The following is a 26717-nucleotide window of genomic DNA, read 5'->3' as shown; positions in this document are numbered from 1 at the left end:
GGCCTTAAATTTAGAGTCTATTCATGCCAATGAAGTGATGTGCTGTTTGTTTCATTAGTATTTTATATTTCTCATTAACAAATATTATATGCTTACTGTGCATTACGCATACTACGTACAAATATTCTTGAATCTAAAATATATGAATATTGTGGATCTTTATGTATCACTGGCACAACAGTAACTCCTGAGACCTCTGAAATCAGTTATTTGCAAATGTTAAAAATTTTAAAATCTTAACCAGTCAAGTGAAAGTTTTTATATAAGTTGATTTAATCAACAGTCCACTCTACTCCAAATTTACATCCAGCCTGAAAAGACACTGTATTTAGTAAAAGGACGAGAATAACATATTTCATTATCCTTATCTATATGGCCCAAAGCTTTGTAAATGCTTTTTCTATTAGATAATAATACATGTTCTTATCGGCAGAAAATCTTATACTGCTTTGCAGGTCAATATTCTGACTGTAAAAAATAAAACCAAAACAAGGATACATTAATTACATATTACTTTCCATAGGAAACAAAGCAAAGATGAACTGGAATGGAAACCTAGCCAGGTCAGTTATGGAATGGGTATGTGGTCCTGGGGCAGAATAATCAGTCCAAGTTTTATTAACAGCCTGAATGACTGAATAGCATTTACCACTGTTACTACAATTTAGCTTTACGGAACTGGTCTTCCATTCAACTCGGAGATTCTCAGTGGAAACGAGTGTGCTTAGATGCCTTTCAATCTCCACTAACTAGAATGTAGAAGTAAGTCTAGACATTCAGCAGGTACTTCATAAATGCTTATCAAGATCAAAAAACATTAAGGACAACATAGGAAAATGTATACTTACTAGACTGCCGTGACCCGTATTTACTTTAAATCCAATCTAAAAGAGCATGATTTACATTAGGCAACATACTTGGGAGATTTTTACAACAGGGAAATCACATGCTAACTCATAGGGTCCCAGGAGTACACGCTGCAAAAGCTCTCCTGGCACCCTGGGTGCTTTCAAATGCTCCCCCAAGGAAGGTCAAGACTGGATTCCAGGGCGCTCCCCCTCTCATCATGCACCATGGAATGTGCTTTCCCACAAAAACCGTGTTATCACAAGTCTATGAACAAGTCTGGTAAGGTAAGGTAGGTAATACGGAACTCTCTCTAAGTAACAATAGTATTTTAATTATACCATCATGAAAACAATGTGCCATGGATTGTTCTGTTGAATACACTGCTTCTACAAGAATATACCTACTTATTAATAAGTTAAACTTTAATCTCAATTTTCTGGCATGATTGTTCTATTAATTTTATCACCATAAATTGAAGATAACAATTTAAGAGTAGGAAATAAAATTTTTCTCTTAAGTTTTGTTTGCCAGTTTTATGCGCTGAAAATTCCAAAGGGATGTGCAACGTAAAAACAAATCTGAGGTACAAAATATTTCAGATTTACATATTGATAAACAAGAACACGTAAGAATATCAGGCCTTTCAAGCTGAAGCACACTGTAGTACCACCATCTAACGGCTAAACATCAGACAGCAGCACAGCTGTATTAATACATTGCAAATACCTAGAAAGGGAAACAAAACCCTAGGAGTTTTGTGTGGAGTCAGACAGTTTTCCAACATGGAAACCACTTCCACATCCTGGGATGTTTAGTGTGACTAGGAATCACTTTGGAGTTGGAATGTACAGTAAAGTAAAATTGACACTGTTAGATAAAACACAACTTCTAGCAGATCTATCCTGACTTTTATCAAAAGTACCATGAACCTGCCTTTCATTTTACTGCTTCTTTCACACGTTAGATTTCAAAGTAAGTCTCAAGAAATTTTTCTTCCAATATGAAAATTCAACCAAATTTGAAATAGATACACAACAAAAACATGCTACTTTGTAAAAATCCATTGTCATGGATTTTCAATATTGGCAATATTCCCTGAAGTAGGAGATTTACTTTAAAAATTAGAATGCTTGTTTCTGGCAAAGTATATCAGAGAAACCCCTGGGGGAAAAAAAATCACTATTTAAAATTTCTTGATCATTTGTTTTAGATCACATTATTGCTCAATAGCAAAAGAATTATACCCCAGCTCTTTCTTTGGAATATGGTACTGTCTCTGAAATGTGGTATAACTTCTAATATTTTAAATGGTAAGAAGTGACCATGTATTAAGCTGAAGGTAGTGAATTTGGTTTTGTTCTGGAGCCAGATTTTGAGACTATAAATACGGTTCCTTCCTCATAAGTAGTTACATATCTTATAAGATACTCAATGATGTAACTATTAACGCAGAAAAATGGCTGCTGTTACTCAACTCCAAAGAGTTATACTATATATATAATGAATGGATGACAAAAATACTTTTTTTTAAAGACATGACAAATTTAAATGGAACAGTCTCATAGGGTGAGTATATGTGAACTAATAGAAAATAGGCCTAAACTACAATACCTACCAAGGACTGGACCTATGCAGGCTTCTACCATGCAGGGACAGTAGGGGCAGGCACTTAAAACCTTTTGACAAAAATCCTGGAAAGAGCCTTGGTCGACACATATTATTATTACTATTAATAATAACAATATACATGAAGAAACATGCAACCAGTTCTGAAAATGAAATGACACAACTTTGTCCAGAGTATATCTGGATTGTCAATCCAATGCTTCTTTCTACATTGTCAGATTCCCTTAGCTGGTGCAGCTATTATAGTACTGGTACCCATCTGGGTAAAAAAGAAATAAATGTGTATCACTATCCAGACACCTTAAATACCTTAATATTTTCTACCTTCCAAATATCTTAAGCCAATATTCTTAAATTGATTTAAGAATAAAAAGGTACTTTTCTTGTCTTACCTCTATTATCTTACAGTCAATAGTCCTTTGAAAAATTATAATATCCTACATATATAAAAAAATCTAATGCGGTAGAAATCCTGAAAATGTAATGTTAGTAATGCTAATTATCTAAAGAACTCAGCTTCATGGAATAGCTTTCGAGTATTTATTGCTCAGATGGGTTCAAAAAATTCTTAAACATCACGTGGTAATGGCTCTAATACATCTGTAAACAGAATACCACTAATAAAAATTTTATTGGCATGAAATACTATAATTATGCATGTGTAAAATTTTTAAATCTTAAAGCCTCTTAACATAATCATGTATATTTATATACAAAACATACATAAATTTCACTTTATTTAAAACATATGAAAGAGGAAATTTCAAATCACACTAAACATAATAAATATAGAACTTGCTTTGTTAAAAATCTACAGTATACATTCAAGTAAAGGCTAAACTTTCAATGCCAACTATATATGGGACAAAATTAAAACATTTACAATAATCAGTTTCCTAAAAGTGCTATTTTTAATACCTATAAGAGGAAACTCCTTCTAGTGCTTTTGTTTCCATCCAAACATCTATACATTCCTTTATTCACAGAACCAGGGGCTTCTGTTACTAAAAATACATATCCAAAGCTTTTATATCCTTTTAAATAGATTTAACATTTTAGCTCTTTGGGGAAGGAACAGGAAGTCCAAACAAACAACTCAGACCATCTTAAATTATTAGAGGTGATTGACTTTATGACACACCCTGTTTCAATTTAGATGTGAAATTTGATGAACATGAAGTAAAAACAATTCTAGTCCACATGTCTAAGGTAAGTCGTCTTTCTCTACATGAGAACTGGTGTAGGTCCAGGAGCACCCACTATAGCAGCCTTCCTGTGACCCAGGTCTCGAAGCCACGCTCCATTTCTGATTTGCGCTTTCTCTTCCAAGCTGACTTGGTTTGGGCTCTTCAGGAGCTATATTCAGCACATTGACTGAACTGTTGGGGAAAGAAAGGCAGATCTTAATACTCATCTCCTCCTTTTTTCATACTTTGGATTTGCCTCAATGTCTAAAGGCTGACTGATCCCTTGCCCCATACTAAGTAAATTTTGAGGACACACTAAGTATTTTAAAATGGCCTCATTTATCACTTTTATCTTATCTAGCCATCCATTCATTTATCTCTTTAGTCTATTCTAAAGCCCCCCTGCTGCCCAACTAAGGCCCCAGAGAACATGTGGGTTTTGAAAGCTAATGTTCCCCATATTCCCATTTTTCTGCCACAATTTTCTAATCTCTTTATGGTTTCTTTCAGTACTCGTCCATTTGTTCATGCATGCTTTCATCTACTAAACCTTTCACCCACACAGACATTGAAATGAGTGCCTACACAACTGGTTAAGAGCCCAGACTCTGAAGTCAGATGGTTTATATCCATACCTCAGCTGGACCACTTACTATGTCACTTTTGGTAAGTTAAATCTCCCTGTTCATCAGCTTCCTCAGTTGTAAAACAGAAATAATAACAGCACCTATCTCACAGGGTTGGGGTGGGAACTAAATGAGTCAATATACACTGAGCATTTACATACAACAGTGCTCAACTGTGTCAGGCAATAACCACCTTAGTGTCTGAACACAGACATGGCTCCTACCTTCAGCAATACAATCTGAGAGGTATGTTTGGCAACCAATCTCAAAACAAAGAAATCTAGTTAAATGATTACTTTCAAATCTATGGTTAAACCAATGAATAATACATTTTTATCAACTGAATGTATCTTACGTAATTTTTTTCACAAAATCTTTTTCCTAAATGTTCATGTTTTGTGATTTTGGCTTACTAACTTGATTTTATAATGCAGCAATCCTAAATAAACATACAAAATAGTTGCTTTAGTTCTAAAAATCTAAACCAAAACCAAAAACTTCGCTTATAAAAAAAGGAACGTGCTTGCTTATAATTCAGCTCTCAGAAGCCATCTCAGATGAGGTAAGATTGGGATCAAATATATGGTGATGGAAGGAGAACTGACTCTGGGTGGTGAACACACAATGGGATTTATAGATGATATATATAATACAGAATTGTACACCTGAAATCCATGTAAATTTACTAACAATTGTCACCCCAATAAATCTAATTAAAAAAAAAAAGATGAGGTAAGATTAATGATCAACTAAATTCTCTAACTTAGTACACATTCCTTTGTATGGAATCCAGGCACAGCCTTTATGTAAAACAACATTCTATCCTGAAGGAACAATTAGGACTGTAGAAATGAGCTACAAACACTCCTAATTATTTTGCTGCTGGTATGATCTTATTACAAACCCAGATCCAAGATGCTTCAGGAGCAGGAACCGAAATTTACCAAAATAATATAAAATTTAAAGAACTACGTCAAGCTGCAAGCTTCTCTCCTAATAACTAGTTACGTGACTCTTCTGTTTCATCCTCAGAGGCCAGTATCTGTGAACAGCTTAATGAAATTTCTTTAAGCTCCAGAAGTTTCTATGCCACTGATGTTATATAGTGCAGCTCTCAGAATACAAGAAACAGAAAAGTATTTTTATAATCCATTTATGTTTACACATATTTTTATTTTCATAGCCTGTTACTAAAGGTTTACACTGAACCAAGTACTGTTTTAAGTGCTTTTCATACGAGGGCTGACAAGTTCTCGAACTCATCCTAGAAAAAGTGCTACACACCTCACTGCTGAATATCACTATGCTCACCTTCGAAGTACTCCCCTTGGGAAGCTATGCACTGATGCCAGTGCCTAGCCCACCCTTCAAAGCAATTTTGAAACTCTTTTTGTGGAATGGCCATCAGAGCTATTGTCATATTACCCTTTATGTCCTGAATGTCATCAAAATGTCTTCCTTTCAGTATTTCCTTTATCTTCGGGTAAAGAAAGATGTCATTGGGGGCCAGATCAGGTGAATAAGGAGGGTGTTCCAATACAGTTATTCGTTTACTGGCTAAAAACTCCCTCACAGACAGTGCCGTGTGAGCTGGTGCATTGTCATGATGCAAGAGCCATGAACTGTTGGCAAAAAGTTCTGGTTGTTTTCGTCCACCTTTTTCATGCTGCCTTTTCAGCACTTCCAAATAGCAAACTTGGTTAACTTAATTTGTCCAGTTGGTACAAATTCATAATGAACAATATCCCTCTGATATCAAAAAAGGTTAGCAACATCGTTGCAACAAGTTCACGAACTTAATTGTCACACCTCATATACTGACACTTAATTTCACAACACCCTATGATTAATGTAGGTAGTAAATGTTGGATTTTTTATTAAACATAAAACTATGTCTTCAAAAAATATGTATGCCAAATATTTCATAAAAAGAATTATGAAAAAAGCTAAAAATTTCAAATATGTAAAAATAATTGAGGAAACTCTTTTAGATGCAAAATGCATTATTTGTAAATGATAACTAGAATTTGTGTCTAAATTTATGTACGCAGTTCTCATTGGTCAAATTTGGGTGTTTCAATAATATTCCATGTAAAACAATACTCTGAACTTAACATTATTTTTTTTATTGTTAAATAAACTTTCACTTCCCATATTCAACCCATCAGTCAACCTACTGACTTGTAACTGCACCATATATCCTAAATCTAAGCATTTCTATCTTCATGTTATGATCCTAGTCCAAATTACCATCAGCTCTCACCTCAGCTCCACTAATGCCGCCTCCTAAACTGGGTCTCCTGGGTTGTATTACTGACGCCTACAATCTGTTTCCCACATAATAACAACAGAGTAATCTTTTTAAACCTTAGGTTTTTATTCACTCTCCCATTTAAAAATCTCCAATGCTTTTCCATTGCCCTTGGAACAATAGCTGATCTATAAAAACAAAGTAACATATTTTACAAATGTACTTTCAAGTGTATATGTGTGTGGGGGGCAGCAGAATGGGCTTATATGTGAACAATAAATACTGTCATGAGTTGATAACTGCTGAAGCTGGGTGATGGGTACACAGGGGTTCCTGACCTTATCTCCTCTACGTTTGTATGTTTGAACTTTTACGCAATAGAGTTTTAACCCAATCTACTCACCCAGGGCCTTAAAGGATGTGACCCTCTGCCCACCTCCCATTCTCATGTCACACCTCTTGGTCTCACTCACTAACTGCACTCACTGTACACAAAACACACCAGTGTGCCCACCTCGGGGCCCTATGCTTGCCTGGAGGGCTCTTTCCTCGGTTCTTCTTTGTCCTCATTGTTTACTTCGAGTCCCAATCCTTTTGAAAGTCAACTATAAATCAGAGTGTCTTGTCCTTTTTAAAAGCTTCGTATTTTTAAAATTCTTCTGTTTAACACTTATTGATCCAGGGGCTAGCTGGCTTCTTCAGCCTTTACTGCACACCCGTCTCTTGCTACCATAAGCCAAGTGTGCTTCACGCCTGACTCCTGCCTTCAAAGGTGTCTGCCAAAGTGATGGGCCCTCACACCCCCGTCTCCCACGTAAATTAATAGGAAAGAGATCACCAGCTTTCTTTCTAGTGTACCCCTGTGCTCTTTTCTATTCCTCTGCATCACACGAGGAATGTTCTTTCTATCTGCTTAGTTCAAAATTAATCTTGGAATAGGCTCTGAGGTAGAGAGAATCGACATTATACCTTAGAAAATGATTTAATAACTGGAGACCGAGGAAAATGTTAAAATGCAGCAGTTCCTAGCAATACATGGGTGCTTAGGGCGGGGAGCAACTGGCATCTGTGGGCACAGGCCCTCCCTCCCAGTCAGGGTGAGGAGGCTTTCCTCAGTTCTTTGCCCTTCGACACCAATAAAATGGGCAAACCAAAAGATGTTTTAAAATATGTTCTCTATAAAAACAATCCAAACGATATCTTCCTATTTAACCAAATTTAAGTACATAAAATATGAAGTGATTTTATGTGTGATTTTATGAAGTGATTTTAATGTGTGATTTTATGAAGTGATTTTAAGTGTGACTGTATTTTCACTTATATTTTAGATGTGAAATAAAACGAATCATATTATTTAGCTTCCGGAAGACAGGGACCAGATCTACCTGTTCACTACTGTACTGACAGCCCCTAACAGCTGTCTGTATCTATTGAATACCCAATAAATATTTGCAGAATGAATGAATCAATCTCCTAAATTCCACTCCAACACCACTACTGTTGCTAACACTATAGACATGCCAACTTTTCCTCAGCAATGCAACTCTAGCAATGTTACAGCTACATAAGATGAGAACTACCTATGTTCAGATACACAGGAACGTGGCTGGCAAAAGTCTGAAGTAGAAGGAGAAGCAGGAAGAGATTTAGCAAGTTTAGAGCTGCAAACTGGAGACCCGTTAGACATGGTATGGGGCTTCTTTTGCAGTGGCCTTGAATGCACTGTGGGATTGTCCTGATCAGAATCTGTTAAAAAAAAAAAAAAAGAAGGGAAAAAGGTAGTCCATATGGTGAGGTATTAAATACAGTGACAGTAATTAACTAGGTTGAATCATTTATAGTTCTGAATGGGTGTGAGACAATAAATTAATTTCAATAAACAATCTAGCTCTATGACTCCAGTCTAGCTCACCTTGCAATCTTTGTTATGCAGATTCCACAAACATTTAGAAGGATCTAGTTTTAAAAATGTCTGTTTTTGAACTTTTAAGAATTTGACATTATTACACTCATGACAAAAGTTGTCTTTGGTATGCATAGTCCTGCTATCATTTCCATTTTGACTGCAATAAATAAAATTATTAAAGTTGATTTTTAGTTCCAATTAGAAAGCTCCTACTGGTGCTCCCCAAAGTTTTATGTTAGTGATTTATAGTATTTTCTTTACATGCATTTTCAGATTATAGAGTTTAGAAAGTACTCACTTCCTGAGAAGGCACTGAAAAGTCTCCCATTTTCGGAGTTCTGGTGATCAAAGGTCGTCATATTTAAAAACTGCTGCTTTAACCAACTGGCTCTTTCTTCTTCAAATGCCTTTCTCTACCATAACAAGCAAACCAAAGAAATATTGATCAATATTTCAACATTCACATAGTTGCCACTTCACATGACTTTTCTAGCTATTTGTATTTGCCTTCTGGCTATCATACATATTTCGTAAGTCAAATGAATTAACCTAAAAAACTGAAACATTTCACTTAAGAAAGTTATGTTTAAAAATAAAAATTTACCTATTTCACCTATAAACCAACTAATCGCTATTTTTTTACATCGATTTTGAATAAATTTAAATGGACAGTGCAAAAAAGCATATTAGCATAAGTTTTAAATATACAGGATACTAGCATAACTTTTGAACATACAGAACCTTATAAATGTGTAATTACAGACAACAGAAGAAGACTACCCTGTAAATCAATCACAGTGTTTGAAAAATCAGAGATATGGCTTCATCAAGCATTCTTGTCATCCTCCAAAAATCTACCATTACTAGCAGCCTCCATTAAACCACAAGAGGGCATATGTCAAAACGCCTTCCTCCGAACAGCTGATGAATCCTAAATTCTTCCCCACCACTCAGTTCTCATCCTTCTTTCCAGTCCTTCACTGGTGTCCCCAAGTGACCAGAGGCAGACAGATTCTGAGAGTGGTATGCAAAGTAGCAAGAGTCTCTCTTGGAGTAGGGAGGGGGATATGGGCTCAGAAACAGAAATAATCCCATAAGACAGAAAATGCTGGTGCGAATTGTTTTTGTTTCCTGAGGAAGATAGCTATTGATGAAACAGACTTTCAAAAAATGTCGAGAAAGTCCATGTCAGCTATTTAAAATAACCAACATATAGTCTTTCATTCATAAATATTATTACAAAAGCATGCAGCACCAGACATTTGAAGAAAACTAATAGCATAAGAGAAAAAAGGCCAAGATAAACCATGGATAAGAGTTCAATATAGAAGAAATCTTTTTTAAAAAATTGTTAACACAAATTATCCAACAGATTTATGGACCTCTGTAAAACATAATGCTATTCAATGAAAAGCAAAAAATAAGGACATTAAAAAACTTGAAAGATAAATTCTGAAGTAAAAACTCAGTAGATGCAGTGAATACTAAAACTGACCTTGCTGAATACCAGGCCAATGACGCACAAGATCAAGGTGGGAGAATATCCTCAAATTCAGAACACAAAGTCCGTCTACAGATACAGTCAGAAGGTCACTTGTCTAACAGAAGTTCCATATGTGAGAGAAGTCAGGAGGAAAAAATACAGAATAGAAGAAAATATCCCTAAACTAAGAAATATAGTACCTTCAGGCTAAAGGTACTAGACGTGTTCTGGTAAAGTTTTGGAACATTAAGAATATAAAATTCCAAAAGCTTCCATAGAGAGGGGATAAAACAAAACAGAAGGTATCTATAATGTAATGTACATTATATTATCGTCAGGATGCTTATTAGCAACTCAAAACCAGAAAAAAATAGAATAACTCTTTCAAACTTTCAAAGAAAAAAGTTAGAACCTAAATTCTATATGCAGCCACACAAGTATGAATATATTTTTGTATATTCCAGAATTAAAAATATTTTTCACTCACACCCTGCTTAGGAGAAAATTAATAAAATAGTATAGCATATTGAAAAAGGAACCTAAGAAAAAGGATAACATGAGATATAAGAACCATGGCAACATAAAGGAAGCTATAAAGAAAGTCAAAGACTTCACTACATAGTGATACATGGAAGATTCTCTTCCAGGTGGCAAAGTTTTAATAATATAGAATATTATCTATATGTCCAAACATATTACTTGGTTATAAAATGAATAATATTTACATAATCATGATGTTACCAATGTTCTTTCCTGGTTTTCAATTATTAAGTCTCAACCTTACAGGAAGTACTTACACCTGGATTTTATCACAGGACGGAATATTAAATGCGGTAACAGTTGACACTGAAACATAATATCACAGACAAAAACTGGGAAGCACAGGGGCAAAAGAAGTGGAACAGCGTAAGTAGGAGAATGTTTTCATCTTTCAGTGCCAGGATAAACTGATACTGTCTGAGGGTGAGCAAACATGAAGTAGAAGCATTAAACCTTTCCTTCAAGTAAAAACGGCAACAGCCAGAAGAAACAATTTAAAAGAAATAGTTTTAAAACGTTAACAACATTATGAAGGAATCAGGTGTAGATGAGGAACAGCACAGATGGTATAGGTATAAGGACATTAAATGCCTTATTTTTCATAGTGAGGAATCAATGGTGTCAAGAAAAAAAGGTTGAAATATATTAAAGTTAAAATAATACTTCCGAGAAGTACAAACAGAAACTTGTGACAACGGTTATCCCTGAGGAATGACAATGGTGATGGAGAGGAAAGGAGGAAATTTTCTACCTTTGTAGCTTTTTGTATGGGTTGAGTTCTTTTTTTAATCCATGTGCTGACAATATTCTATAATTTTTGAAAGGGAAATACGTGGTAATACATTGCTAAGTAAAAAAGCAAGCTGTACAAGAGTATAGACAACAATCTAATGTAACTGTTAAGGCATATACATCCCTGAGTGAGAGACTGGAGAGAGGGAAAACTTTATTTATTTTTTTTATTTATTTATTTTTTTTTTGGTTGTTGAGAGCCCACTGGCCCATGTGGGAATCGAACCGGCAGCCATTTGGAGTTAGGAGCATGGAGCTCTAACCGCCTGCGCCACCGGGCCGGCCCGAAAACTTTATTTTTTAACTGTATTTCTTTTTTGTTTGTTTTAATCAATAAACTTGGTTGTACTGTCTTCTGACACTACACTTTCTGACAACGGAGAGGTAGATGACAGATGCCCAGGAGATCTCTTGGGTAAAGCTAAACTCTCAACACTAGAAAGCTAATCCAAAAGGAATAATAAATGCTTAGTTGTTTTTTTTCTTTTTTTAAATTTTCAAGTCCTAAATCTGATAAAGGCAAAAAGATATCTTTCTATACTTCATGTCCTCAGCATCCCTTACATTTCAAGTTATTTGTGAGATCGTTGGTAAAATAACTTTAGAAAAATAAAACAGGATATCAAAGAAACACAGAACTTAGATGCATTCTACTGAGGCCTCCCCACAATTCTCACAAGTTTTACAAGGAAAGCTAATTCTTTAAAATACCTCCATTCCCAGGCGAATGGCAGCTTCTGTAAAGCTTCGTCTTTCTTTCTCAAAATTCTTTTTCTGCTCTTTAAATAGGGACCACTCTTCTTTCAGGCGTTCCTTTTCTTCCAACAAATAACAGTCCCGTAGCAGGGAAGTGGTATCGTCATCACATGCAGTAGCGAGCTGCTGCTATTAGATTTTAAAACACAGTAAGTTCCAGAAGGTCCCTGCAACGCTCCAATAAGTTGACATGAAACAAGGGAAGGAAGGGCAAACTTTAGGGGATGGACAGAAATTATGAAGAATCAGAAAATTGACTGAGGAGTCTCATTTCCCAAATGCTTCTACTCTAATTGACAAAGCACTGACTAAAGAATGGTATGCAATCTATCTGTTAGCAAGCAAACTTCATTTAGATCAGAAAAATGTCAAATACCAATTTGTACTTCCCAATCCCTTCACCTTTCTGACTCATCTCCTCAACCTCCCTCCCATCCTGCAACCATCAGTTTGCTCTGTGTATCTATGTGTCTATTTCTGTTTTGTTTGTTCGTTTATTCTGTTCTTTAGATTCCACATGTAAGTGAGGTCACATGGTATTTGTCTTAATCAGTATAAATTGATTGTTACAAAATAGTCATGGGGATGTGAAATACAGTGTGGGGAATATAGTCAATAATATTGTAATTATGTACAGTGTCAGACGGAAACTAGATTTATCGGAGGGGTCACTTCATAAATTGTATGAATGTCTAACCACTACGCTGTACACCTTCAACTAACATAAAATAATATTGAATGTCAATTATAATTTTAAAAATATATAGTCATGAGATGTAAAGTACATCATAGGGAATATAGTCAATGGTATGTAATAGCTGTGTAAGGTGTCAGAGGGGCAGAGGACACGGTAGGGGCTATCACTTTGTGAGGAGTGTAAATGTCTAATCACTATGTTGTTTTGTACACCTGAAAGTGATAATAATTTAAAAAAGAAAAATGTCAAATACTACAGATTTTATGAAATAAAGGAATGAAAAGCTAGTAAGATTCAGTAACATTCTGTTCCCTCTCAGGAGACAATAGTTTTAAAAGACAACTCACATTTACCTGTAAAAGTTGCTGCTGAGTTTTAATCATTTCTTTACACTGCTGAATTTCTAACTCAAGTTTTTCAGTTTCCTGTTCATGGTCTTGTCGTGAGATTACATCTTCATCATTAAAACCTTCTAGGTGTACCTTTGAAACTAACACAAAACCCGTAATTTGACATAAGCTTTATAGTCACCATCTAGTTTATGGTGTTTTTTGGACATATATTTAAAAATCAAGGCTCTCAGAACTTTTCTCTGTCTGGAATCTCATAGGTTTTCTAAAAGGTAGTTATTTCCTTTGCCCTTTAAAAAATTCATAAGCTATAATAAAATTAAAATTCTATTACTTTTATTTTAACACTTGAAAAATTTTAAAAAGCAAAGCAACTCTATGGAGCTCATGACAACTGGAAATTGCTCCTCTTTCTGGATTAAATGATACCCTTACAAATTGAGCTCTACTGTCAACATTTAATTTGTAATCCACATTTATTCAAGATTATATCCTAATTTAAAGTGGATAACTTATATTCACAGAAAAGAAAAATAATTAATATTCATAAACTATGCTCTTTTGACACTTCCTCAAAAATCAATGCAGTGCTACATTCTTGCTCTCTGGTGTTAAATTCAACAAACATGACATCTGAACATACCTGCTACTTACTAAAAGGCAAGATGACTGAAATCAATAAAATCTTATATAAATTAATTTGGCATTATAATTTTTCTGATTGCTCTTTATTATTGAAGACAATGGCACTGAGTTTGTTAATTTTGACAATTTAGAATAATTTTTTTAAAAATTTAGACAATTTAGAATAATTTTTTTAAAAAAATAGACTTCATTTACTGAGCAGAAACTTAATTTTCTTGATATAAAAGCATATAAAGTTTGACAAATATAAAATATTAAGGGTATGTTCATCAATGCAGATCTATCTATACAATCTATAAGAGGAACATCTATCTAAAATAATACACACTTAAGTTAAAAAAATTCAGAAAAAAATACGTAACATTCAATTTTTGTTTTTTTATGTATTTTTAAATAAATATTTTAAAAATGCAAAGGGAAAAATCTGAAAAGATATGCGTTAAACTGTTACATGTTACCTATAGGGAATAGAGACCTGAATATTCTACTTTTATGTACTTCCTAATTGATGCAAAAACACTGAACATCTATTATTTTGATAATAATTTAAAAATGGATTATTAGGAACCTAGGAATATGCACGTATCTAGAAATAATAAGCACAAGGTTCATATTGATACTCTTATGGTGTTTTTTGATTACCGAGATTTAGTATGAGACTCCGTTCACTTTGCCCAGTAGTATACAGCACTCAGAGCAGATGGACCTAGTTATCCTCTCTCCAGAGAAAGATTCACTCTGAGAGCCAGCCGTATTTTCTCAGTGAGATTCCCTATCATTTCAAGTTATCTGTGAGATCACTGGTGAAATATTTTACTGGTTCCATAAAGATCAATACTGGTAAAATAAAGATCACTGGTTCAAACCTCACGTCTAGAATTGGGCAGAGTCTTGCTTTTCAAACAACCAGACCCAGCTAAAGTTACTTCAAGTCTGAGCCCATAACATGGCTTTTTAAGTGACTGAAAATTAAGTTTACCGAGTGTCACAACTCACTTTGCATGCATTTAGGCAGCAGTTACCTTGATTATCAAGTTTTTCTACATGACTTTTCAAAATTCTCCACTGTTTTCTGATGCTGTTTGTAAGCTGCTCTCTCACAGTTTCACAGGAAAGGTCCCACATACTCTCTCTATTCAGTTCCCCGGCATCTTCTTCAAAATCAGAGATAACCTTCAAGGATGAAAAGGAAAGACCAGTATCTTAAAATGGCTTTAGATACTTAGGAAGTAGTAGTAAGATTGATTGTCAGATACTTATCAAAATCATTTCTGTGCTGTATCTTAAACATATATAACCCAGTACTTAACATAAATATCTTGAGAAAAAGCAATTAATATTGAAGGTAAAAGTTCCTCTATTCAGGTCTCTTCAAATGTGAATTTGAATCAAAATACAGTGAGTCAGCGACAAGAGTCATGGAGTTGTGTGAGGAAGTTATTCACTACCTGTCTCATATGTTAGATACTTTAATATGTTAATTATCCTCGAATCATGTTATAACGTGGGGAAACTCAGGCTTAGAGAATTAGAGTACTTTGCCCAATGTCACACAGCCAAAAGGTAGAATTGAGACGAAGTTAGATCAACTTGTCTCCAATCTTAAGCTGCTTAAAAAAACCTGTGAAAAAATCTCTAAAGTAAAAGCAACTGTTAGTCCTATTTTTCTCATATAATTTTTAAAAACAAAACTGGAGATTATTTTTCTGGTGTTCTACCAAGACATTAAATCGTACGAAAATGTAGCAAACTTAATCATTGACATATGATCATATAGAATCAGAGGAGGAAAAAGAACATAGGAAACAATACTAAAATGAGTATCCTAATAATCTGCATCTACATAAAGTGGTCTTAACTGACTCTAAGGAACTATGTGAATAGTCTGAGGTCAGCGACAAGCTAGCAGAAGTCAAGGTCTCCCAGGCGGAGTAGGTATGGAAAGGCCCAGCGTGTGGCTCACTGAGACTCTGGTCACAGCCAATCAATCTCTAGAGCTATTTGCCAGTAACTCTTCCAAGGAGCTACACCCTCTCTTCTGTATATTTTAAGAATATTTTAATTAAAAAAAATGAAAAAAACTGCTGTGCTTTTCCAGACTAAATGGAACTCTAAAACCACAAAATGAAAAAATTCGTTTGGCTTGAATTTTGAGTATATATTTTGGCTACAATTAAGCAAGCAAAATAATAAATGAAACTAGGATGCTACCTGGGCATTCCAAGGTTACATCTTATTCCTCTTGCTATAACGCACCAAAAATTTTTTTTAAAGGAAAACACGGTTGAATTACATAAATTTTAAGAGAAAAAGTATCTAGAAAACCAGATCTCTTAAAAACAGAAAATATACTTAAGAGACTGTTTCTCCAAGCCTAAACATCTGAATTATGAAGAATTATCCTACCCACTGGCTGAGTAATGGGGGAGTAAGGGGATTTAATTATCTGGGAAAGAGCTCCGTGATTTACTGCCTACTTTTGCTGACTAAAAGCTGGTAATGAGGGTAGTAAAGTTGAGACAAAAACTAAAGAAACCACAAGAGTAATAGAAACTATGCTAACCCTGGGGAGGTATTAGTGAATGTTAAGAAATGACCAGAAGTGACAGACTGAGAGAAAAGGTTAACTAAATATAAGACATCAAGCAGGCCCCAAATTGTATAATTTAAAAGAACATTCAGGTGATTTGTTTTTTTCCCTTTTAAGAAGAGGGAAAAAGAGGTAAGAGGGGGGATGGGCTTATCAGTTGGACTGAACTGTGATATTCCAAAACACAGGTTTCCCCCGCTATGTGAAAATAGAGTGTTCCTATGAAACTTTTCATTAGGCTGAAATGGCAAAAAGTGAAGAATCAATTACCATTAATTTAAAAACAAAATCCTCTTCGAATTTCTTTTGGTTAGCAAAAGCAGGCTAGGTCTTTCATAAAAGTGAAATGGCGTGATGCAAATATTCAAAAAGTGGGGGACACCATAATCCTCAAATATAGGTTTAAAAAAAACAAGTTCTGGTAATTAGCATTTTCCATCAACATTGTTATTTCCAGATTTTAGTCACAAATGTGAAGTTCCCTGAATCCACAATTTAAACTTGTATGTAAAGCAATTACGTTAGAAGACCTTTTCACCATTATGTGCCTTGTTTTTCCAGACCTTTGCTCATATTATTCCCCCTTCATCAAATGCTTTCCCCATGCTTTCTCTGTAATTGTTGTTTTATACATTGTACCACCCTATTACAGCTCTATAATAATTGTAAGAAGTAATTATTACTTCTCTACACACATTACTTCCAAAACGAGCTTCTTGAGGAATGCAATGGACTGAATGTTGTGTTCCCTCAAAAGTCCTACGTTGAAATCCTAACCCTCAATGTGATGATGTACTAGGAGGTGAGGCCCTTGGGAGGTGATTAAGTCACGAGTGCAGCCCGCAGGAACAGGATGAGTGTCCTACAGGATGAGCTCCCTTTCCGTCATGGAAGAACACAAGAAGAGGCCCTCACCAGGCACCGAATCTGCTCGCACCCTGATTTTAGATTTCCGGGCTCCAGAACTACAAGAAATAAATTTCTGTTGTTTATAAACCACCCAGTCTATGGTATTTTGTTATAGCAGCCCAAACAAAGACAAGGGAAAAAGTCTAAATATTTTTAGCTTTTCCTTTCCAGGGACTAAAAAGAACATAACATACACTCAATAAATTTATGGACTGAATGATTATTTGGTTCTTAAAGTTAACAAAAGTTTCACTTTCTGAAATGTAAAGCCTGCTAAGTACAAAATGCTTAAGACACTTTAAAAATATTCAGCATGAACTCTGGAGTAAGACACACTTGGCTTCAAATCCTCGTGCTGTCGTGTGATTCTGGGCCAGCTACTGGGCCTCAGGTGCCTTCATCTATAAGATGGGGATAATTATAGTATCAAAAGCATCAAATGAAAATAAGAATAAAATGACACAATGCTTATAAAAGTGCTTATCATAGTTTGTGGCACAGAGTAAGTCCTCAGAAAGTCACCGACCTCATTTCCCAGGGCATGTCTGGTAGTCCCAGTGACTGGGAGTAGCAGAGCAGGGAGTATCCTTCCCAAAATATCAATAGTGTCCCCAGAGGCTGCCTAGATAGTGTTTCAATTGTTCTAATTAGCAATCTGAAGACTGTATTAGAGAGGAAAGAGCCACTTACAGTTCCTGTACTATCATCTGCTCTTTCTCTAGGTTTCTGGTTTTGGGGAGAAAGAAGAGAAATCATTTCCTTTTTCATTTGCTGAAGAACCTTCTTAAGTTCAGCATTTTCCATTAGGATTTGTTTCTGACGATATTCATAATCATTCAAGAGAATTTTATACATTTCATCTTCATTCCTGAGAAAGAAACTGTCAGTATGAAAATGCAGTCTAGAAAGAAAAGTCTGATTAAATTTATCAGTTTAAATTGGACCTTACCTGGCTTCACTTTTACCAGTCCTCCAAGAGCCTCTTTTTCCATCAGCTCTCCCCACATAATTTAAAACTTCCATGGCTACAAACATGAACACACAAATTCTTACCATATATGTTTAAGTGTTTAAAAACCTAATATACTATATAACACATCATGGACATAAGTCAACCTGGTATATAGATTAGGATTTGGGCTCAAACAGCCCAGAGGTCAAGTTAGAGTTCCACCATTTATAAGCACTGAGATCTGGGCAAGTTATTTAATTTCTAAACCTGTTTCTTCATTGATATAGTGGTAATAACGAAAGTATCTACCAAAGAGTTGTGAAGAGCAAAAGAAAGGTTAAAGCACTTAACACAGTAAGTACCTAATACATGTTATTTTGTTATCATTATTAATTTTATCATCCGGGGTTGGCAAACTGAGACCTGTGGGCCTGCTGCCTGACTTTGTAAATAAAATCTTGTTAGAACACAGCCATGTCTTTTGTTTCTATATTGTCTATGGCTACTTTTGCACTACAATGGTAGAGATGAATAGCGGTGACAAGAGACCACAGACCCCTACAAATCCAAAAATATTTACTATTTGGACTTGTACAGAAAAAGTTTGCCAAACCCTGTATGTCATCATCAGGAGTCAAGGGTCCCGCAGTATTAATGCCTGTTTTGCCCCAGGTGGAGATGGAAGCAGTTGGCAGAGGAAAAAAATAAAATGGGAGTAAGATGTTGTAATTAAAGAGCAGATTAAAATCATTACGAAATAATCACTTCCAAATGGGTTTGGACCAAGAAAACAGCCACACTCCCCAGAAAACAAGGACTCTGTTACCAGAGTATTATTTTAAATAAATTTCTCTAATTGAGTGATACATTTTATACTTCTAACATTACATCCTTAAATATTATTTCTTCATGAATGAACACAAGGTTAACCAACCTTAAAAACCAATGAGTTTAAGATCTATTAACACAGAATACCTAAAGATTTTCAACCTTGTCTTAATTGCTTATTATGCTTTCATTTTTCAATAAAATATTGGAGTAACTGCAGCATCTCTGCTGTCCAGGATGACACTGATGCGGTCAGCACTGAACTGCTTGCTGGTAGTGGGCAGAGCCCACCATGTGACAGCCTGAAACATCTGCTCATCAGCTGCTATATGCAAGTTCAAGCTCAGTTTAGGAAAGCCAGTTTAGGGGACTGACTATACTGTGGGTTATAGGACAGACTATCATCCACTTGGAAACCACACTTCAATAAATAAATGCACAAGTTTCCCATTCCCTGAATCTTATTAGGCCAGGAAAACTGTCTTGTGTAGCTCTACTGTTGTGTGTAGGTAGATCTACTTCTTAATCTAAATCTACATCTATGCTATTTACTTGAAATTATGCACTGATTTGGATGAAATGCTCGTGGTAAGTTAATTTTCAAAAGAATGCTAGAAAAAAAGTATATCTTAGACACAAATATAAGCATAACTTTCATAATCCATCCTTTGACTAGGTGCTTCAAAAATGCACAGCTAAACTTATTTAAAGGAACTCCAACTGACATAAATGATTGGTCTGATGAATAATTTTCTGAAGTTAACTCTAAAATCATACTTCTACTGATACTCAGAAACTGGTCCTCATTTTTAACATTATCAGTTCTTTGGTATGGAAGATTAGAGTGTCCTCTGCCTTAGTTTTTCCTCTGTGGATTACTCTTATACCTGTCATGTTAACAAACAAACAAACAAAAAACGCAATTCTTATAAGCAACTAATAAGCAAAGCAAGATTACTATTTTTCACTAACAAGTTGTCTCAATTTCTAATTTGTATGACTACATACCAGCTAAAAACAATTGTACACAGCATTAAAATAACACTTCAGGAGTTACAATCATTTTACATTTATTTTTTAGCATAATATTAGCTTATTTATTCCCTTTGCTCTATCTTAGCCAGCTGCTTCTTACCTATTTTTTTATCCTTCTTGTTCATAACAAGTTGATGCAGACGTTCTTTTAGTTTATTATATTCACGCTCTTTTCTCTTCATATCATGATTATATTGAGTAGCTCGACTTGCAATGATATTTTGTAATTTTTGTACCTGAAAAAAGAATTTCTATCAAATGGGTCCCTTTAGGATTGATACACCCAGTTAAAATTCACAAATTCAAAAGAGCAAAGTCCTAGCATTCACCTCCCCATATATAGTTTTAAATAATTCTAGGATTATTCTTCCTTCTCCATACCCACTGGAAATCACTCTTTAAAAATATCATTTAAATGAATCACATCAAGTTTTTATTTTTTAATTCTGAAATTTCCACTGTTGCCAATTTTCTAAATTGTCTTCTGTGCCTGTAACCCACATACAGACTCTTGATCATTGAGAAGCCAGAAGCTCTTATGGAAGTACCGTATTTCCCCGGAAATAAGACTCGGTCTTATATTAATTTTTGCTCCAAAAGACGCATTAGGGCTGATTTTCAGGGGATGTCTTATTTTTACATGTACAACACTGTACATTTATTCAAATACAGTCATGTCACCTTCTGGAATAATGTCATAAATGTGTCCGTCTGGCTGACAATCTTAATTGGGGCTTATTTTCGGGGAAACACGGTATTAAAGTGATTAAAGCTTCATCTGAAACAAGTAGAATTCACCTGATCATCTGTAGTTACTTCGTTATAGGACTGACTTGAATCACTTTATTCCTTATCAACCCGTGACAAGGCAAATTAGCCAGGTTCATTTTTCTCTGATCATACAACAGTTCTCAAATTGAATAAGTACAAACAGCAGACAGAACCTGGTTCAAACATATGCTGAGTACGTACTATGAGCAAGGCACTACTGGCAATGTTTATTTATACTACGGTTTCTCAGGCAGCCCTTGATAGAAAGTATGTTCTATTCTATATAGACATCTTTAACGTCTGCTAGAGATGATCATGTTTAACTTAATCCTTACTAAAGATAAACTATATTCAAAGCACTTAAGTGTAATCAACAGATCGAGTCAAAATTTTATGAGAAATAACTCAAGGAAATGTATAAGCAACCTTGTGGTTTAGTTGAGATACTTCATTAACCACTTATTAAATACACTACTAAATAACCAAATATGTATGGTAAAACAAATCTGCCTAAATCACTACAAGGTCCTTAAAGAAAAAGGTTCCCCTAAAAGTCTTTTTAAAACAACATATACAACACTGAAAATAAGCATTATATTTTTACATTCATCACATGATCAAGGATCAAATTGCAGAGCAATAAAAACATAATGGTTTCATCTTATATAAATTAAACAATAACAATTTCAAATGCACTATCTCTGTAAGTCCAAATACTAAGTAACTACTAAAGCAGAAATGAGATAAGAATTATGTCTTTAGCCAAAGAAATGAGATTTTGAATGTGAGTTGTTTTTTAAAACAATAACTCTTTTGCTCATTTAGTCAATTAATTGCTTGACTGGATGAACAATGTCAATATGTAAGACAGTGCAAGAAGATGCATGACAGCTATTAAGCACAGGTACAGGAGAAAATAAAAGATCTGCATATAAAGCTCCCCTGTGCTGAGAAAAAGTGACAGTGCATGCGCATCCAAAACGGCCCGTCCAGGACACTGGCTGTCTGGAGCTGGGGACGAATATACGAAGCCACATGGATCCACTTGGGGGAGGGGACTGGGGGAGGGTTCCTGACCTCTCAGTTAAATGTGATACAATACTGTACACAGAGGTCCACCATATCAATTTGACACAGGAAGAGTAAGTTGCTCTTGTTTTAAAGTGAAGTGGCTCTTATGGGCACCTCAAATTATTTTTTTAAAAATTCACTTAAACTTTATTTGCAATAACTGACAACATACCTCATCTTTCTCATTTTTCAATAACTGATGCAAATTCCTGTTCTTGCATTGTAACTGTCTGTCTCTTTCCTGAAGCCCAATCATTTCTCTCCTAGAGGTTTCCAGTTGTTCCTAAAACATTCACATGCAATTTTGATTAAAGTTAACACAAGATTCAGGGCAACTGAATTCTTAAAAAATTAGTGAAAACAAGTTACACATACAAGTTAGCTAAAACTGAAGTTTAGAGGTACGCAAAATGTTCTTTTTAAAGCACTTATAAAGCTCTATACTATAAAGTTACACAATTTATTTATATTTAAATACCAAATTTTAATTTACAAATAACCTTTTTTGTGTGCATACAAAAGAGCCTCAAAGTGGATTCCTTGAAAGGTTCTTCACTTATACCAGGGATGTTGCCACTGAACATTCAAAACATTTCTTTTTAATAGTTTTTAATCCGTCTATAGCACACTCTTGAAGAAAGAGCCAAAAGTGATTCGAAGCTAAGTCTGAGGCAGACTAGTGACCAAGGCAAGCGGAACACTTCAGGTCAGAAAAGGTGGGACTACAGCAGGAAACCTGTTCTCCCTTGCACGTGGTGAACTCAGAAAATTTTTCCCAGAGAGGAATGGTAGCATTGCTGGAATCCATACGGGATACAATGCTCACTTTCAATTAATTCCGCACATTTCCAGAGGAACTGTGCCAAGTTCTGCATGAAGCGACTGGGCTATTTTCAAATCCTCTCTAAAATATAAAAGCCACTCAAGTTATGACTACAAACAACAATTTACACAATGTCTGTAACAATGGCTCTGAAGAAGACACAGAAATTTAGGAATACAACTTGGACAACTCTAAGGTTGTCAAGAATTTGGGGCCCTCTCTTCTTTGGCGCGTTTAGAACTTCCTATCATGCCAGACCACTTTGCACAGCTAAACTTAAAGGCCAGTTGATATGTCCTATAAATGTCAAATCAGAGTTCCACTGAGTCACTATCGACACTTTACTGAACTCATCATCCCTGCAAATCTCTACGCCCCCTCCTACATTTCTTATTTCCGTGAACCACACCACCGTCCTCAGTCATCGGAGACCTGAATGGTACCTTACATTCATGACTCTCTCTTATTTTCCAAATTCAATTTTTCATAAAAATCTACACATTCTACCTCCTAAGGTTTCTTCATATCTCACTCTTACTATCTCCATTGGCACTGCCTGAGCTCAAGTCCAAAACCTCCCCGGCCTGGGTGACTGCTAAGGCCTGCTAACATCTGTCCTTTTCACCAGGCTTTCTAAAGCCCCTACTTCCATCCAAAATATAAATCTGTACCTTCCCCTGTAATTTCTCCACTCTATTGCCAGATTGATATTTACATGATGGCTTCCTCCTGTTTACGTTTCCCGATGACTCTGGGTTTCTGCACAATGTCTTTTGAATCACCTGGGGTCTGGGTCCCAGCCTTACCACTCACCACTCATCAGACATCATATACTTACTTCAGCCCCTATAAAGTCATTTGCTGTTCCCTGAAAGTAAAATGCTCTCTCTGTGAAGGCTTTCCTTTACCTCCCACACCAAGAACAATTAATGAAGCTAATAATTATGGTTCTATATGTCTCTTTCCACTGACTACAATCTCCTTGCAAACAGGGACTGGGTTTCATTCATCTTTGAAATCCAGTGCCTTGTACATAAATATACTCAATAAATTTTGCTCAACAAATTGAATGAATCATATGCTAGATCCAGAAATTCTTCAAGGATGGATCAGCAACTTTTCCCATTGAACACACATTTCTGTTCACAGTTCTGTTTACCCCAAATACCTGATTTTGGCCCAGGTCAAATCCCAAATTAGAAGGTATCATGGAAAATACTCTATTGTCTGGATAGTCCTAATAAATGATCTCTTCTTAGAGGAAAGGCTCAATAACCCCAAATTATCAATATCATTATGTAATTATTCACTAGCTACTTACAGCACACTTGGCCAAAGGTGCCCAGATATGAAAAGTTTTAAACCTTAGTCTAGGGTTTACAACTCTGGGTCAATTTAATTCATAAGACTTATAGGTTTCTCTGATTAAGATTAAAGTAGTATCCACAACCCACAACCTTTTAATAAGGCTGGAGGGTATCATCTACCCCCTCCAGCCCATCACAGTTCCCCAGTCTGCCAAGATACAGAGTTGGATAATCTCTATTCCTTAGGCATATAGGATACACAAAACCCTGAAAATATTATTAAAGAGAAAACATACTGTTATCACTGTATATGAGCCAAGAAGACATTGTAAAATAGCATCAGGCAATGACGGGCTGGTAGGGGCAGGTGCTGCTGAGAAGTTAAGATGCTTCTCTAAATCAATCCTCAAAAACTCCCAGTGTTCACATGTAGGCCAATCCCAGGCCACTTCTTTATTGTACAAATCTTATTAAATTACATATAGAGACCCTGTTATTCTCCAAAAGAGCTCAGGGATTCAAGATACTGAGTTGTTTTGTTTTGTTTTTAATTGTTGTTATACGTTCTTGGAGGAAGTGGGGTGGGGAGAGAATACAGAGGCAGAAAAATAAGTAGAGAAGCATGGGCCAACAGGCGAAAAACTAAAAGGAAGCTGATCTTCTGAGAGTATACAGATTCAAAAGCTTTTATTTTCACAAATAAGGAAACTCAAAATAGAATAGTATATTTAGAAAAATATTTGCCTTGATTATATTACATCCTTCATAATATACAATCATACATCCCTACCATACTATGATTTTGGAGACCTTCTTCTCTCCTCATATATAAACATATATAGATATACACACAAACACACACACACACACACACACACACGCACACACACACTTGTTTTGAAAACATAAAAGGAAAGAATGAAAGCAAAGCAGAAGCCAGCAACGAATGTTCTATATTTTAAGGTAGCAGGTCAATGAGCCTGTGAATAATAGTTCCTTTGTTCAGAGAATCAAGCAAGTTTGTGAAAGCATTCTTTTATGGTATTCTCTAGAGCCCCAGGGACTTCTATGAGTTAAAAGTTATCTAACCTGCTTCCATTATTGAGCTTTAGCAACTCTGGCATAGATGCCCTCTAGAATATTTTTCTTGGAATTAACTGATACAGCTTCTCACAATAAGACTTCTTTAAATTAAGCATCTACTTTATTAAGCAAGATTGAATGGGGCAGGGAAATACTATTTTCCTCAGATAAAAATATTTCTTAATCTAACTTTTTACAGATTTCAGCAAGTCACTAAACAGTTCATAAAATCAATGTCGTCAACATAGATATTAGAGAGCAGTACAATGGATATGCACAAACTACTATAAGTCCACTTTGACTTACCAGTTAGAAAAGAAAACCTAAAACTTAAAAAAATTCACCCTAAAATTTGTTTGACAGTGCCAATGAAAATTCACAGTATCAAATTACGTAACAATGGCATTGAAATACAGATTGACATATAGTTTCTACCTTAAGTTTTGCATAGCAGTTCTGCAGATGGTCCATATCACTTCCCAATTTCAGATTCTGTGTTTCCACATTTTCCTGAGCTAGAAGGTTCTTCCGCTGAAGTACAAGTAGCTCATTCATACAATTTAAAACAGCAACTATATTTAATTCTCTCTTTGTCTCTTTACCTTTGGATTCTTCGTATAATGAAGGAAAACCGAAAGTAGTCAATTCCTGGTAGGAGAAAGTTTTCCTAAAAGTTGGTTACCAGACAACTTAGTGAAGAAACAAAAGATAGAAATCTTTTCTGAGAAAGAAAGAAAACTATCCTGAGATAGTTAAGAAAGTAGCAAATATCCCAAAGGACAAAGAATTGAGTGAACTGGGCTCTTTTCGCCTCTGCTCTGCAATCACTTACAGCAAGGATCTCAGGTTTCTACATCAGTAAAATAAGGTGAGACTCCCAGTGGAGGAGCCCCTGGAGGGACAGGAGGCCAACTGTTCCAGATAAAATGTTTACCTTGTATCTATTAATAGATAGGTGGTCACCAAGGTGCTCTGCAGATCTAATACCATGTTCCCCCGAAAATAAGACCTAGTGGGACCATCAGCTCTAATGCGCCTTTGGAGTAAAAATTAATATAAGACCAGGTATTATATTATAGTAAAATAAGACCTGGTATTATATAATATTATAATATATTATATTATACCCAGTATTATATATTTTATATTATATGTTATATTATATTTCATTATATTATACTATATTAATATTAGACCCGGTCTTATTTTACTATAAGACTTTTTGCTCCAAAAAACACATTAAAGCTGATTGTCCGGCTAGGTCTTATTTTCGGGGAAACACAGTATAAGTCCTGGACCAATACACAACAATACACTTGTACTTGACAAGCGTTTTTCTCATAACTTTAATATGTTCTATTATATAGCATAATTTGTGATATTGCTCCTAACGAAAAAAAAAAGTTACCTGATCAAGATAGGAAATGCTTTGTTCAATATTCTCCTCTGTGCAAAAGGCACTGAAAAAACTGTGCACATTTTTTGATAAAGGTATTGAAGAACATAGCACTTGCTGTGAATATAAACTTGATGGAGACATCTTTGTTTCTGAGGTATATTGAGATATATTTTTGCTTTCTGAAAGAATCAACAAAAGGCATTTATGTAAATAATTTATAAAAATGCATGCAAAGGTAACA

The 26717-nt window shown here is 35.2% G+C and overlaps 1 protein-coding gene across 13 annotated transcripts in view; it reads right to left on the bottom strand.

Moving 5' to 3' along the window:
- Window positions 1–260: 260 nt before the first annotated feature.
- Window positions 261–26717, bottom strand: part of SSX2IP (SSX family member 2 interacting protein) — a 46211-nt gene continuing 19754 nt past the window's right edge. For 4 of the 13 annotated variants that reach the window (XM_081055543.1, XM_081055534.1, XM_081055542.1 and 1 more), the window contains exons 3-14: window positions 26486–26655; window positions 25513–25725; window positions 22037–22147; window positions 20123–20258; window positions 18157–18232; window positions 17898–18075; window positions 14731–14881; window positions 13067–13203; window positions 11972–12142; window positions 8744–8858; window positions 8120–8285; window positions 261–3854 (exon numbers count right to left, since the gene is read on the bottom strand). In XM_081055543.1, coding sequence (XP_080911669.1) covers window positions 3680–3854; window positions 8120–8285; window positions 8744–8858; window positions 11972–12142; window positions 13067–13203; window positions 14731–14881; window positions 17898–18075; window positions 18157–18232; window positions 20123–20258; window positions 22037–22147; window positions 25513–25725; window positions 26486–26655 — 1799 coding nt within the window. In that variant the 3' untranslated portion in view covers window positions 261–3679. Of the gene's footprint in view, window positions 3855–8119; window positions 8286–8743; window positions 8859–11971; window positions 12146–13066; window positions 13204–14730; window positions 14882–17897; window positions 18088–18156; window positions 18233–20122; window positions 20259–22036; window positions 22148–25512; window positions 25726–26485; window positions 26656–26717 lie in introns of all 13 variants that reach the window. The other 9 variants (XM_081055539.1, XM_081055532.1, XM_081055538.1 and 6 more) reach the window with 3 other exon arrangements.

This window comes from Rhinolophus hipposideros (assembly GCF_964194185.1).
Source record: "Rhinolophus hipposideros genome assembly, chromosome: 8".
In the NCBI taxonomy this organism is placed as follows: Eukaryota; Metazoa; Chordata; class Mammalia; order Chiroptera; family Rhinolophidae; genus Rhinolophus; species Rhinolophus hipposideros.
Note: the sequence above shows the minus strand (reverse complement) of the source record. Positions and strands in the feature narration are given on the sequence as shown.